At 41.2% G+C, this 15,413-nt stretch overlaps 1 protein-coding gene across 7 annotated transcripts in view; it reads right to left on the bottom strand.

The window, feature by feature from the left end:
- The window catches only part of LOC145963200 (colorectal mutant cancer protein), a 39,004-nt gene that overhangs the window by 10,718 nt on the left and 12,873 nt on the right, over window positions 1-15,413 (bottom strand). For 4 of the 7 annotated variants that reach the window (XM_083084905.1, XM_083084907.1, XM_083084903.1 and 1 more), the window contains one exon: window positions 14,788-14,924. In XM_083084905.1, coding sequence (XP_082941031.1) covers window positions 14,788-14,924 — 137 coding nt within the window. Of the gene's footprint in view, window positions 1-159; window positions 3,034-8,415; window positions 8,593-14,787; window positions 14,925-15,413 lie in introns of those variants that run through there. The other 3 variants (XM_083084909.1, XM_083084910.1, XM_083084908.1) reach the window with 3 other exon arrangements.

Here is a 15,413-nt window from a genome sequence, read left to right as displayed (position 1 = left end):
CTCGACCGATGAAATGAAACGTTAAAAAAATTGTATAGGTATAAATCGCATACTTTTATCAAATATGTTACGGATATGATATGGATTCGCGCGAGCTACCTTTTTGTTTTTACTCGCTCCTTTATCCTCTCCCTCCTTTTGAGATTCGGGAAAACTTACTGCATTTTGCTTATCCTTGTTATCGGCCTCGACCTGTATAGGCACGGTCTTATCGGCTCGGCGATCACCGGGGCAACAGAGCCACGACCTAGACCTGATGAGTCCCCGGGGCTCTTCCTCCTCGTCCTCGACCGCCTCCTCGTCCTCCGCGGTCGCGCAGTGAACGTAGACGAGGTCGCCGCGACGCGGCGGCGGCTCCAGCACGGCCTCCTTGGCGGCCAAGGCTGACACGTGGCCGGAAAACATCTGCACCGGGTAGCGCGGCGATTGTTGATGCTGCTGGAGCTGTTGCAGCTGCGCGTGCTGCCGGTGCAGGTGATCCACGTAGTAGCGCGGCTCCGCCGAGCCATTGTTTACGGCTACCGCGAAGCCCGCCACGTTGAATTCCGAGAGCTGGGAGCTGCTGGCGACCCGGCACCTCAGGAAGGCGGCATCCTCCGCCGTTCCGCGCGATGTAATCTCGATCGATGGCGATCGGGACCGTCACGGATCGCCGATCGCGCACGCGGTCGATGAGGAGCCCTTTTTCTTCTTCTTCCTCTTTCGTTTAATTTATTTTCGATCGATTTATTCCTTTCCGCTTACAGCACGCCCATCTGACAAGAGACCGCGCGGCGGATGTTGCGGTAATCCCGGCGCGCGAGGACGGCTTCCCGAACTCGCTCGATCGAGTTTTATAGCGGGAGTTTTATCGCTAGCCGGATACGCGACGAGGAAATGATGTTGATGAATGCCTAACGAACGCTTTGTTTATCCGAGGCTAGTACCGTCGACGAATATAACGGGGGTACGCGCCGCTGGATGCGCACCGTTTCGCGAGTTAATGCAGCAAATGCGTGTATCCGATGCGGACGTTTGATCCAAGTATGTGTAACGCGCGCTACCTGTACCATATGTTCGTTCTACATTCGCGAATGTGCATGAATAAAATATATTTTCGAATAAAGAGAGAGAGAGACGAAGAGATTCTTTCCGTGAATAAAACTACAGAATGGGTCTCGTTTACCACCTCTGGGAGTGAACCACCGCGAGTCGCGAATAGAATTCGATAAAATAGATACGCTACGCGTTACAGTGCGGGCTACATCGATGCTACAACATTTCGCACATGGTATTGATCGACTTCTATTTTCGACTCTCGGTATTACGTATATTTTTCGAGCATTCCTCGTTTCCTAGTCCACGGTACGGCTTTGCGCATGGTCTAACAATGTTAGCCGACGTCCAAATCGATACTCGTTTCCGAAATAGTGTATTTGATCAAAGTCACATGATTGTAGTACGCGATAAATAAATCGTCGATTAAATTTGCGTTGGAAAAATACACAGAATCACAATTTTAAGCAAATTGAAAAAGCGTCTGTATACATGTATATAGCTAGATTAATGATATACGCTCGTCTAATTCAAAGATTTTAACGAAGATTGCAGCAATTAGAGAATTTGCGAAAAAGGTTCAACAGATTCTTCATTCCGCCGCAATCCCTTGCTCGGCATTTTTTTTAATGTTTAACGAGCTCGCCGCGACACGAGGGCGATTCGTTAATTATTCATTAGTGTTTCCGCGAAACCGTGAAATAATATTTCAAGGAGAAAGAGAGAGAGAGAGAGGAAGGATCGAATAATTACTTTTAGAGGGAGGATCGAATAATTACTTTTAGAGGGGGAAACTTTCTCGGAAAAGAAAACAATCAAACGTCATCCGCCAAAAATGTGTAAAATATTTAATACTTTTTAAAACACACACATCGCGATTCGTGTCGCATTAAAGTTTGAATGCGATTTATCTACTCGTCGCGGAAACTATATTTCCGCAGCAGCGATCGATGCGAACTTTTTCCCCCTTTCGTGTACAAGACTTGGCGTCGACGTGACCGGTTTATGTTACGTCTCCTCCCGAGCGATACTGGGCCAACGAGAAAACATTCCTTCCTTGGCAAGAGAGTTCGCGAGTCGTGGGGAAGCTTCGGAAAACAACCCCTTCTCACTCGGGTCGCAGCAACCTAATTTCAACGTTACACGTCGTTGCCTTCCCGGAGACGAATGATGGTCCGCAGAAAAGCGGACATAAATCTTCGGACGCGAATATATGCGTGCATATGTTGCGTAAATTTTCAGTCCGCGCTCGAGATAGCTTGCGTTCCTCGCGGATGAGATGCTCGATAAACTGGAGAAATAACGAGTGCGCTTACCTAACGACGGCTAAAGTAGATACGGAAACCCCGCCCTTAATCCCCGCTCGCAAGAAACGCGCCGTCGAGACCGTCGCGGGCTCGATTAACCCTTTCTTCGCGCCGGAGCTCATTAAACTTGAGCGAGTTTCTAGGGATGAAGCAAACGATCCCCTATTCCAAGTTAGCGCCTATCCTAGCGTCACGATAAAACTATTTCAAAAGATTTCCACATATTTTTTCCCTCGTAAAATGACACGGTTCGGTGCTCAATTATTTTGAATTCTAAAAGAAAATTTAAAAAAAACGTAACTCGAAACAATGTAGGCGTCGAATATACAGTCTTTCTAAAAACATCGAGGGAAACGAGAATTTAATAAAATCATCGGCTGCCCACGCGTGCTTGTTTGTCCTCGCGACACCCACGAGAATTTGCAAAGTGCGTTATCGAGTTTGCATTGGCCTTAAGTAATCGCCAACATCTCCTTGGTCTAGAAAGTCTTCAATTATTATTTAACTATTCAAACCCACGTTGCGGGCACATTGTGACAAGCGCAATATGTACAACATTAACGAGCAAACTTTCCAATTTAATACTACAGAAACACGTAGCTTAACTTACACATTTCATTAATAAATTTTCAGGCAGAAATATACGAGCAATTGGAAATGAGTTTTTAATTTCTGGAAAAATAGCGCAAATAATAGATTAATAATTTCGTACAATAACACACTAATTTCCAAATAATTGCATTATTGCAAGAAGATATGCATATATTCAATGATGCAGAAGAGAGAGAAAAAGAGAGAGAGAGAGGGAGAAGAAAAAATGTTCGAGTAAATATCGAGATTCTAAAACTAAAGAGAATAGAGAAAAAGTGATATGGGACGAATGCGGATGTGATACGTGCTTGGAGACACGTTTTTATCGTAACGCAACGAGGCTCGCGCGGAAATGAAAAAATCATCGTCGTGACGATGAAATTCCGGAATTTCGTAGAGCGTATAACGAGTCGCGGAGTTGCCGCTTTTATCAGCTGTGCAACTCCGTTAATTAAACGAGTTAATTGCTCGGGGCGGCACGCCGAGAAGACCGCGTGAATTTAGGAGAACGGACTGGCGACGACACTAATTGCGGGCGATCAGCGGTATCGCAGTTGCGAGTACGCGTACAGTACGAGTTTAACAAACCCTCGCTATACAGATGCGTTAGCCCGTCCGCAAGTTGCAAGCTTGCCTAGTATAAAAAGATAATCTAATTTAAAATGCAAAGTGGCGAGGGAGGAGGGAGAGGGGATAAACGACATTTATCGCACACAAGTTTAAAACAATATTAAAACTCGAGGCAAAACGAATAAAAAATTAAATACAGAAACTAGTATTAATGAAAGCACGGAGGAAAATACTTATGAGACGCGTCAATTCTCATTTTAAGATTTTGTAGAAACAGATATAACCGAAATAATATTTAAAATTATAATTCAATTTGTATATTAATTAAAGACATGTTCAAAATATTTAATTGAAAAATATTTATAAGTTAGAAACGCATATTTTTCTCCGAGATACTTCAAATAATCAATTAAAATAATTAATTGATAGGCGAAATGGAAAGAGTAAAATATATATGTATGACTATTTCATTAATATCTATTAGTTTTTCTCTCTTTTCACACGTTTAATTTATTATTTATTTCTCCTTTAAACAAAACTATTGAAATAATTTTCAGTGATTTGCATATGAAGCGAAGAAGCATGGATAAAAATATCGCCCCGCTAACGGTGAAAATGAAGGGAAAGGGGGCAGAAAAAGCGCGTAATCGCTGCGTGATTCACGCATACGGGTCATAGGTCAGCGGCAAGGGTTGCGCAAAGGGGCGGCGACGAATGGATATTATACGAGTAATTAGTACACGGAGTATGTGTACGTGACACGCCACGGCGCGTGCACAATGGCGAATATATAATACATATATGCGGATGAATCGGCTGCGCCGCGATTGTCAGTAATTAAATGTCGGCGAATATACATACGCGGCTTTTATTAATATAATTATCGCCGTGAAAAATGCGTGATTAAGGAAGACTATGATGTATGTATTTTTTTTGTGTAGAACTGCGCGATCGATCTTTGAAAACAAACAATACTGTGCGTTTGTGCAAATCCGGATAAACCATGTGTGTAGTCAACGCGCACGATTCATTCGCATGATTCTCTACAAGTTTGAAGCGTCTTTTCTTTAATTGCGCGACGCTCGCTGCTTCCGCGAGAAGTCACTTTTGCGAGCGGAGCACGGATTGCAAAAAATCTATCAACATGTTAAGGAAGAAGAAAAAGCTCCCCTCATCCCTCTCTCTCTCTGGCTGTCTCTTTGGCTCTCCCAATTTCCATCTCTCCCGTAGCGCACTTTTGCAGCCTTCCTTTTTTGAAAGGACTAAAAAGGAGAAGAAGCACACGTATGTGTGCAAGCATGAAAAAGCTATCTCTCTTTCTCACGGATAGAGGACGCGGAGAGAAAGGGCGATGCCTCGCGAGGAAACTAGTTTGTTAAACTCGTTACAGATCTCTGAAATCTCTCGCCGCATCTGGCAACGTTCGGTTTTACTCTCTTAATAAAAAAAAAAGAAAGAAGAAAAAAAGATTCCGTTCAAGTCATAGCGAAAATTTCGAGCGCGCGAACCGCGTTTACGGCCGATTATTAATGGCACGTGCGACCAATTTAACGGTAGCGAGGACGCGGTCACGTCCATGTGTCGAGGGTCAAGGTGCACATTCGTGAAACGCGTCACGCACACGTTTTCGGCGGCAATAATTTGGAAGGGGGTGCAACGAAAAGTCTCGAATAAATCGAGACATCCAGTCCATAATATTTTTGAAGCTTTACTTTACTCGATTCGACATTTTTTCCGCATAGATATCTATAAAGCATACTCTCTTTCTCGCCGTAATCGATTACGATAATTCCCTTCTCCCGATTAAAGCCAACGAGATGGATATTCCGTTCGAAGGACGATTGATGATATTTTTCGAAACACGAATAAATGTACGGCAGTAATTTATTATCCGATGATACGGCAATCGGCGACGCGCAACCGCAGGTTCGAGCCATTACATCGCGTAAGAGGCGAATCGTCGCGATAGGACATTCGTCGCGGGCGTAAATGTGTCACCGTGCACATTGCTCGGCAACATGCGACAAAAACAGAGAACGAGTCGCCTATCTCTCGGTACATCTATGCACCAGATGTACGTGTATGCGAGTGGCATTTTATATTATCCGCGATCAATATCGGAAATTTTATCTTCTTGTGAGAAAGTCGTTACCGCAGATTTTAATTAATTTCTGATATATTATCTAATAATAGGAAATAATATATATATGCAGTATGCGTGAAAATATCGAGGATATTCATTTTTCGCCATTTGTCTCTATTTTTAAATACGTTACACATCTCATAATTGAGCTGCTTGTTCAATTGTTGTATGATTTCGTTATTTGCTCCTTTAAAGTTTGATTTATGAAGCTCTTATTTTTGTTGGCTAATTATTCAAAAATTATCGAATAATTTTGTAAAAGTTGAATATTTTTGTAGAAAAAAATTAATTTAAAAAAGAATTGACAAAAATGTACCATTCATCACTAACGCGAAAATGATACTTTATATAATCCTTTAATCCAGCACGTATAGTTAAAAATACAAGAGTCGTCTATTGCTTTACGAAACTCTTGATTGTTAAACTTTGGTTATTTGACTTTGGTAAATTTCTCAGTCGTTACGTGACAATATGTCTGAGAGCAATTGTTGTATCGAGTGACGGATGCACATCTCGAGAGTGTCGATCGATTCCGGAATAATGACGCGAACGGGAAGGAAGCTTTCGGGAGAGTTTCGTGCACGCAGCCCGGTATCTCCTAGTAGTCGAGAGCCTATTCTAGTCGGACGGATGCACAGACGGACGGCGCCGGCGTATATATACTGGGTGGCGCACGGATTTAATGGAAGTTAAATGAATCGCATTGTTTTCCCGTTCCTCCGAAACCGGCCCTCGCTCTTTTGGCGGCGTGCCAGCCGAGCAAAAGAGAGAATCCGCGGAAAAGCGAGCGAGCGAGCGATGCATCAGCCGTGATATGAATCTACTTTGAACATAGACTTGTATCGCGGCGGAGACTTTTGCTCGCTGAGGTCAATCTCAATTACGCCACAAAGAAATGAAGGAACGGTCATTAACGCGCGTTCGCCCGTGCACACGCATCGTAAAACGTTCAACGTTCTCGAATAATATCGCTTTTACTAGCGTCACGCTAAACTTTACACGCACGCAAGAAATATGTTATAATCTCTGTTACGCGAATCTTAAAGTATGTAGCAGACTCGCGAATCATCCCTCTAGTTTGGACTCGGCCTGATAATGGTGTCTAGCGGCATCCAATCAAAGGACCCCGCGGAATCCTTATGGAAAATGGCTTTCGGTCAAATGTTTCGAAACTTTGCAAAAAGATCTCAACATGTAGATTAAAAGTGTCCATGGGCATGAAACTCTAAAAATTCGAGATTTTCAGCTACAGCCATCCAAAGTGGTAGATTTTTGAAGGAGTTTGAACCAATAAGGTTGATTTTTGGGCCAGAGCTTCGCACTTTTTTGATTGCATATTTGTATAGTTGCGGTCGAGAGCTTTCCAAAACACCCTATGAAAAACTTTTTACGTTGGGGAAAGTGAAAGTTATAAGTCCTCAAAGTTTAAGAAACATAGGCATGTAGGAAGCATGAGAATTATCAAGACTATCTGATTTATGATTTTTTGTGCTAAGTAGACTGCCTTAATTGTGTGTGTGTGTGTGTGACAGATTGAAAATATATACATGGTATTTGTTATTTTATTCTCCTCTTTTTAAATACAGGCTTGGAACTGTCAATGGCAGTTACTTCTTTTGTGTTTTTTTTGCTTTTTTTGTTTCTAGAAAACTTGTATTTACTACTTTTTTGTAAAACCTCACCCAACTAAGATAAGCTACCGTTGCCGAACTTCGGAATATGCTGCAGAAATTCAAAAATCTACCACTTTGGATGGCTGTAGCTGAAAACCTCGAATTTTTAGAGCTTTATGCCCATGGACACTTTTAATCTACATGTTGAGAACTATCTTTTTGCAAAGTTTCGAAACATTTGACCGAAAGCCATTTTCCATAAGGATTCCGCGGGGTCCTTTATATAGCGTTTTATTCTTATATTTTAATTGTATGAAATTTGTTTCGCGCACGAGCCAGCAGCGATAATTGTCGCGCCCTTTAACTTTTGTAAATCAATGCTCGCGTTGAGTAATGGTCGCGTTTCATTAGTACGGCAGTACCATTAATCGTGATTTCCTATCATCCTAATTAAACCGGCGAACTTACGCACGTGACTACTCAACTCCGGACTGTCGGCCATCCGGTCGCTCGTAAATTTCACCCCGCCGAACGCGGGTGGGACATCGTAAGGGTTACGATTACTGCGTTGCAGGATTATGGACGTCGTAAAAGTCTCCGTGAACAACGTTTAATCTTTTTCTTTTTTCTTTTTTTTCTTCTAAACCGACATTCTCGTTGAGTAGCGCGGAGGGTGCGTAAAGAAAATCGATTCCGAAAAAATTAATACGGCAAATAATACGAAAATACGCGCAATTTAGGAATCTCTTTCGTAAAAGAGACCGGGGTAGCTTTACACGACGACTAGAATGTAGCGCGGCGGAAAAAGTTTGCGGCAAGTCGATTACGAAAGAGGAGAACCTACATATCTATACATCGACATATGTACGTAGGAAGGATGATGACGTTCGATACACGCTGGCGCGTTTCGCGTTAGTACCGTAATTGCTTTCGCATCGATTGTTCTTACGAGGTCAATCCTGCAAGATAACTATGCTACAATTCTCGTGGCCCAGAAAAAAAAATTTCCTCTAAAACTTGCCGCCTGCAAAATTATGCAATCCCCTTCTCTCGATTTTACAAACGAAGTGACGAGTCGCGCGATACTTGGATCGATGTCTCGCGTCGAGAGAGAGTGACAAAAGTCAAAAGCTCGATTGTCGGAGGAGCGTCTTACGAGTATTAGTATCTTAGGCGCGGTATCCCCTGTAATCCCGATCGATCTCTCGGTTCCGAGAGTTTAAAGCACGATCACTGTTCGCGTGGCCGACTCGTGGCAAACTCGCGAATCGACGGCGAATCCGAGAGGAGCGCATCGACGCGAACGATCGCCAAGACGTTCAGTGACAGACTGAACCGGACTACCGAACCACCGTATGCCGTACGGTGCTGGTTCTCTCCTATACCTATACACCCCGAAGGTGTTTGAGGAGGCGCCGGGGCCGAGGGCGACCGAGAGCCACCGAGCGCCGCCGATCCGGCTCGTTGCACCGAAAGCTCTCCGGCGGCTCTGCAGTTATCTATCCCCGCAACGCACTCGTTCACGGTGCATGATACCGTGCCGTTGTGGGTGGTACGGTAATGCAGTTGCCGCAAGTTTCGCGAAAGAAAGAGGGAGGATAATAAAGCGCCCGCTGACCCGTCCGCGTTAAGCACCGCGCGAAAACTCGGTTAACTCTCTGTGGAAGCCTAACTGCAAATTGTATCCCTTCGATGTAGATGAGAGGAATTTCTGACAAACTGTTATCTCGTCATCTTATTCAAGAGCCCTCTCTTTTTATCTTTATTCGTAGCAAAGATTACCGTCTTATCATCGACTGATTTGTACATATGTGCCATTTTCTATCGTAACTTGCTATTGTGATAATTGCCATCGATAATTGAAATTCTCTTCGTTAAATCTTAAATCTCTATCGATTAGGATTGCGCAAGACTCGAGACAAGATAATATCGATAGTTTGATGAAGCAAATCGAGAAAAGATATATTCGTTGTCTTTACGAAAAGGCAGTTGCAAAAACAAGAATGCCAAAATGCAGACGTAACTGACACACACACACAATCCGAGAATCACATACATGTGTTGTACGTAATATTTTATGCAGCTAAATAATTGTGTAAAATTATATTTATTTTGTCTATTGTATAATTTCTAACTTTATTAATATAAATGTTTTTATTATGTTAAATAAGTTTTTTATATTATACATATTTTAGCTTTTTTTAGAAATCAATAATCTTGACAATTTTAGTCTTGATATTTTCTTGATAACTAAAAATCTTGATTATTAAAAATTCTATCACGAATTTCGAAACAAGACAATATCAAGATTAGTCTTGATATCTCGTGCCTATTCCTACTGTCGATTGAATCATTAAATTAGAACATAGAATATTAAAAGAGTCCATCTATATCTCTCGTGTTTCATTTCATTCTTAATCAATCTAGATGTCTATTTTAAATTTCTCTCTTTCTTCCTCTTCCTTGTCCTCTTATTTTATTGCGTGATTAATGCCTTTCTGTTTACATATATTAAACAATGCTTAAGAGTGATGTTATCCCAGAATGCGTTTAATAAAATATCTATTAGCGATACATGTGTAGGTAACTTAGATTAAATATATAAAAAATGAATATTTATATTTCTATTTTAGTTTCCAGCTTTTCCATCTCTGTGTTGAATAGAGAATACCGTATTCAACGATAAAGCCGCCGTATCGATTGCGCGTCGCTCCGAGACAGCGAAAACCGCGCAAGCTTTGTTTGTTCGGCGAGAAGATTCGAGATGGAACGGTTAAGATAAAACGCCATTAAGTCTTGAGAACGGATGGCCTTTAAGGTGAGAAGCGACAAGAACCCGCGGCTGACATAATCACGGGGTAGAAGAGAACGTGACTATTACTCGCGCGCGGCTACGAGCCGCGAGAAGATTACTGTATAGCGGTTAAACCGAATAGCGACACTTAAGTAGAAATTATTAGATCACCGCAAGCCCCTCCTCTCTGGATCCTTTTTTTTTTCGTGTAACTCGTTAGAACGCACGTCGCGCGCGAGGAAAAACGTCCCGTTGCGGTATCGTCCGTTCTTGCGACGATGTTTCACGCTAGCATCCGCGACAAACTATCTCATCATGCAGTCTCGTAACTGCAAAAGTCATTAATCTTTGACGCAATTATAATGATATAATCGCAAAATTCAACGCAAATCTGAAAATATAAATATATCGCGATTAAACATCTCCACACTTTTATATCAGAGGAGATGCCTACTTAAATCTTGTTAAAAAAATTCCTTGAAAATTTTCTCATCTTGCAAGTATTTTTATTTAAAATTCCAGATTAGTATTTAAAAAATTTTTTGATGCAATTTTCTAAAATGAGATTTTTTATTATGTGCGTTTTCTAATGCTTTATACGAAAGTAAAAGAGCCACTTAAGTTCTAAGTATTAGATTTCAAATGTAAATTTAAAAAATTGAGTAGCTTTTGTGAGATATTTTTCACTCGCACTTCATTTTCATTTTTTTATTTTCTAAACATTACAATATTTGCATATTTAATATTTTGTTACGACACACTGAATATATAGAAACTTATATATTTATAATTTTAAATACATAATTCACAACTTGACTTATCGCCGATTGCTTACAATTAAGTGCAAATTATTAAAAAGAGAATTTTTTTAAAAATTTCCCAAGTCTCAATGAAATTCTGCAAGAATTCCTTGATTTTTCCAAATACGAAATTTCTCCCTGAGAATTCTAGATTTTTCATGATTTTTAGAGAATAAATACTCTGCATGCGCGCTACTATGAGAGCGAGATGAAAAGATCAAAGAGAGGCGAAGATGAGAATGCGAGGAAAAAAGATGGACCGAAAGTGAGAGCGCAAAAAACGCTGCGCGATTGTATTAGTGTAATTATGTGGGCGAGACGGCCTGGGTGCGGCTTCTTAATTAACTTCGCTAATTTCTCGATTAACGCGCGACGTTCCTTCCGCGAGAAGGGGAGATGGGAAAAGGGAGGAGGGTCGGACGCGACGACAACGATGGCTTCCCGTAAAGAGGGTTTGCCGGCTTTGCAGTCCCTAGGCATTGCCGTCTACGTGTCCGTCTTCGCCTTTGTATTCGAACAAATACGAACCCGTCGATTTTCAATCTTCCGAGCCACATTCGCGCTTATACGCGAGCCACGCGATTATGGATGTCGACACGCCAAACGGAGCGTGATGTCTGAAATATGCCGTGCGATGGCGAACAAGATATTTATAATTAACAGCATAATTTTCTGCGTACGATTGTCTTACGCGAATATTTTTACAGTCTTATAGAGACAGCTGTATACGGAGAAAATATTGGAGTAAAAATTACAATATAATTTTCGTAATTATATAGAATATATAATATATAAGAGAAAACACACATACAATATTTGTATTCAATAATATTTTATATGCGTATTATATTTTATGTAAGAATAATTATTCAAATATTTTAATGAACAAGAAATTGTTATAATAATAAATATCTTAATTTACAACAAATATTGTAAAAGATTTGTACTGTAAAATTTTCTCCGTGTACGACGCTGTCTCTTTGTGCATGATATAAAAATTATAAACTGGATTGCGCAATATGTAACAACTAAAAATCGCAAACTATAATTCTCTAAATTCTTATTATTAATTTCTTTCTACACGAGATGCTTACATGTTTTTTCCCTCTTGTCCGAAATATAAATTTTCCAGAGAGATTTCTAGATTTTTCTCTTTGCTCTCACGCAAAGCCCACCTCGCACCTGTTGACGCAATTTCAACCCGTCTTACGGTACTATTACGGCATAGCGTTTATTGCGTCACGCGAGCACTATCACGAGAATTCATAGGGTGACTCGACGAGAGCGCGAGGAGGAGACGACGAGAAGGTATGAAATTCTCGCGACCGACGACGTCGAAGAGGACGGAAGTAAATATCCTCGGGAAAAAGGATGTGGGCGTCGCAATGGGAAATAACGATCGGCCGCCCTAGAAAAACATCGTCCTCCGCAGGACGATATTTCCCATCGTTCGAGACGAGACGGATTATCGCGCGCTCGGATCTGCTCGTGTCACAATTGTTCGAGGGAAAAATTACGGAATCTTATTGTGCAACTGTTATTACTTTATGCAAGGCCTCGGCTTCATTTTTATGGGACCGACGCTTGGGCCTCGCATCTTTCTTTACACGCTCTGATAATAATCTGTCCTCCCGTAGAATCGTCGGCGTCGCGGCTATACGACGTCGTCCCGCTTTCTTCTTCCTTTTTACGAGCACTTTGTTACAATTAGAGAATGCTAACAGCATTTCCGGACATCGCACAAGGGCCGGCCATAAAATGTCACAGTTAAATTTCCTGCTTCGCAATAGTGAGGCAAGAGTGGATAAGAATCTAAACGCGGTTGTCTAAAATTATTATATTCTTTTATTTTTATTATATATATGTTCTAAAAAAAACAAAATTTCCTCAAATTTTAAGGTATTTTCAAGTCCTCTTATATAGTAGCGTGTCGCTCTTACTTTATTTCATTTGATTCTAGTAGCACTTTACTCTTACTTTATTAACAGTGAGAGAGAGAGAGAGAGAAAAAGAGAGATAAAGGAGATAATCCTTTGAATCATAATGATAACTCACGCATACGAGACATCTTGCAAACGTCTAGGGCAATCTGCACTTTTCCACAAAGTACAGTCTGAATCTCTATCAAGCATCTCACAGCTCGGTAAATACGAATTAATCTTGTACGTATCCAAATATCTAATGTTAGAGTATCGTCCCGTCGCGCGATAAGTCATCTCCAACAATTTCCATGCGGGAGTAATAAAGGGAGTTACCGTCGGTATTATATTTAGTTCGATATATATTTCTCTGTCTCTCTCTCTCTCTCTTTCTTTCTGACTTCTCTACCCCATTTCTATGGAAATTCCCGTTGCATGCGAAAACTGCTCCCTGCATAGCCGAATCTGAATACGGCCTAAGGCGCATCGTACGAGTACTTGCGTTTTCCTGGAAAACGGATATCTACCATGAGGCATCGCGAAAACCTCCTCTAAAGAAAAAATATCAACCGCGACGAGTTGTCCGGCCAAATTTTTTCAAAATCCAAATGCGTGCGCGTTGAATAAAATATTCATTTCATCTAAATACGTAGAAAGAGTTATACATCGTTATATTTTTCTCTCTATATACCCGCTCCGTAAATAGCATTCTAATAAATTCCTTTAACAAGTTCTTGCGCTTTCTTTGCGCACAGTTCAATATTCTCAAGAACGGTCAAAATCTACTGCAGCTTCTTCTCGCTTTTCCGATGCCGTAATGCAGAGTGTAATAATGATTATTTGTAGGCAATAAACACGATGCGCGCGTTTCTTTTTCCTCCCTCGGTTCTCCTGTTCCCGTTCTTAGAAAAAATGAAGGTTCTCTCGCGAAAAATCGCGATAACTTCGGGATTCGATCAGCAAATGTATTTCTTTTTTTTCTCTGACGTAGCTCTTAAAACGAGACTGGAAGTTCGCGATTCGATCGCGAATCATCCATGAAACGCTCTCGAGAAATGGAAATTTCGTCGTCATAGCAATTGGAAAGTGACAGTTCGCAAAGAAAATATATTATAAAAAATGTGCGTCTTGAATATAAACGCAAAAATTCGATCGAGATTTAATTATTCCATTGCAAAGTTAATATTTGCTTGATTACGAAATAATTGTAAATTTTTCGCAAATAATTGGTGTTAATACGAGGCTTTAAAAGCCTTTTAAAATCAATCGATTATACACTATAACACGATAAATTTAAAAAGAGAACATATACATAAGTGAGACGTATGGCATTAATTTACACCTCGTAATTCGATACCGAATCTGCCGATCGGACGAGGAAAGCAAAAAACGCGCAGAAATTGCACGTCTTGCCATCTTCCTCGATGGCATACCACGCCTCGGTGGTATCGGTGGTTAATTGCGGCTGACAAAGAAATTCTCAGGCGCGAACCCTGAGATACGAAGAGGGAAATGATGAAGAGCCGCGAAAGATGGAGGAGTTAAGCAAACGTGCGCTCTAGCACGAGGATTATCGGCATGCAAAGACAATTTGCCTTGGATAATTGCGCGTCTCGTTGACTTTTCATCAACGCGAATATTGCATCAACAAGCGGGGAAAATCTCAAAGTTTTATCGCTCGATATACAATTTTTTCCAGATTCGAATATCTTCAAATATTGCCGGCACTTCTCTCAGCGATCTTCTCTTTCCTCTTTCCTTTTTCAGCTTCGCGTCATTTACTACGCGTTGCGTAAACAAAACGCAATCTCGTTTCGTAAATTTTTTCCGCGTCGATACGCGCAAACATAATAAACTCCATCAGTTTCGAATAAACAAGAGATATAGGTGTCAAGAGATTAACCGACAGCCGTACAAAATATATACATATGCGAATGAATTTACGAGAGAGGACTACCAAAGATACAAATATCGGCAGTCGTCCCAATAGAGATAAATCATCGCGAAATGATTACCTTATTCGCGAGATCCAGCATATTTCCGGTTCCACCGGCGGCCGCCTCCACCAGCTTCTGAAGGCTATGAGGTTCCGGCGACAAATCACGAGCACCGCTGTCAAATTCCCAACTTTCATGTCGTCCCGACACGGTTCCTGAAATAGAAATTACGCGCATATCGGTACGGCAAAGTCTTTCATTTAGCGTCGAGAAATATGAGCAAACACGATCAAAGTGACTAAACGAATGCGTTCCTTTGAAATCTTTGACGATAAATAAAGAAAAGGAAGAAATGCCCAAGGTCTCTATAATTTATCTCCAACAGTGCCAAAAATTTTCATCGATAAAACAAAACAATCAGACATTTCATTTCCTTCTTCTCGAGTCACGCGTAACGAGAATTTACGTCTGCCGGCGACGGCGATTGTACGCGAGAAATGGAAACGCCTGGCGCAATATCTCAGGTTGCCATTTCCAATTCATTCATCGATCTCGCGATATCCTATTCGCTTACACGCGATCGGAATATTACAAATGCTACGCTGTGTTTTCGCGATCATCCCGCATTCATTGTTCCATCGATCATCAATCTCGAGCAAATAGCTTGCTCATGCACCCTGACACGCGAGATATAGTTTGCGTAA

Source organism: Camponotus vicinus, unplaced genomic scaffold (assembly GCF_025532165.1).
Source record: "Camponotus vicinus isolate PSW18456_S1 unplaced genomic scaffold, iyCamVici1.0 SCAF_12, whole genome shotgun sequence".
Classification (NCBI taxonomy): Eukaryota; Metazoa; Arthropoda; class Insecta; order Hymenoptera; family Formicidae; genus Camponotus; species Camponotus vicinus.
The sequence above is the reverse complement of the archived record's forward strand: the minus strand, read 5'-3'. Positions and strand labels throughout refer to the sequence as shown.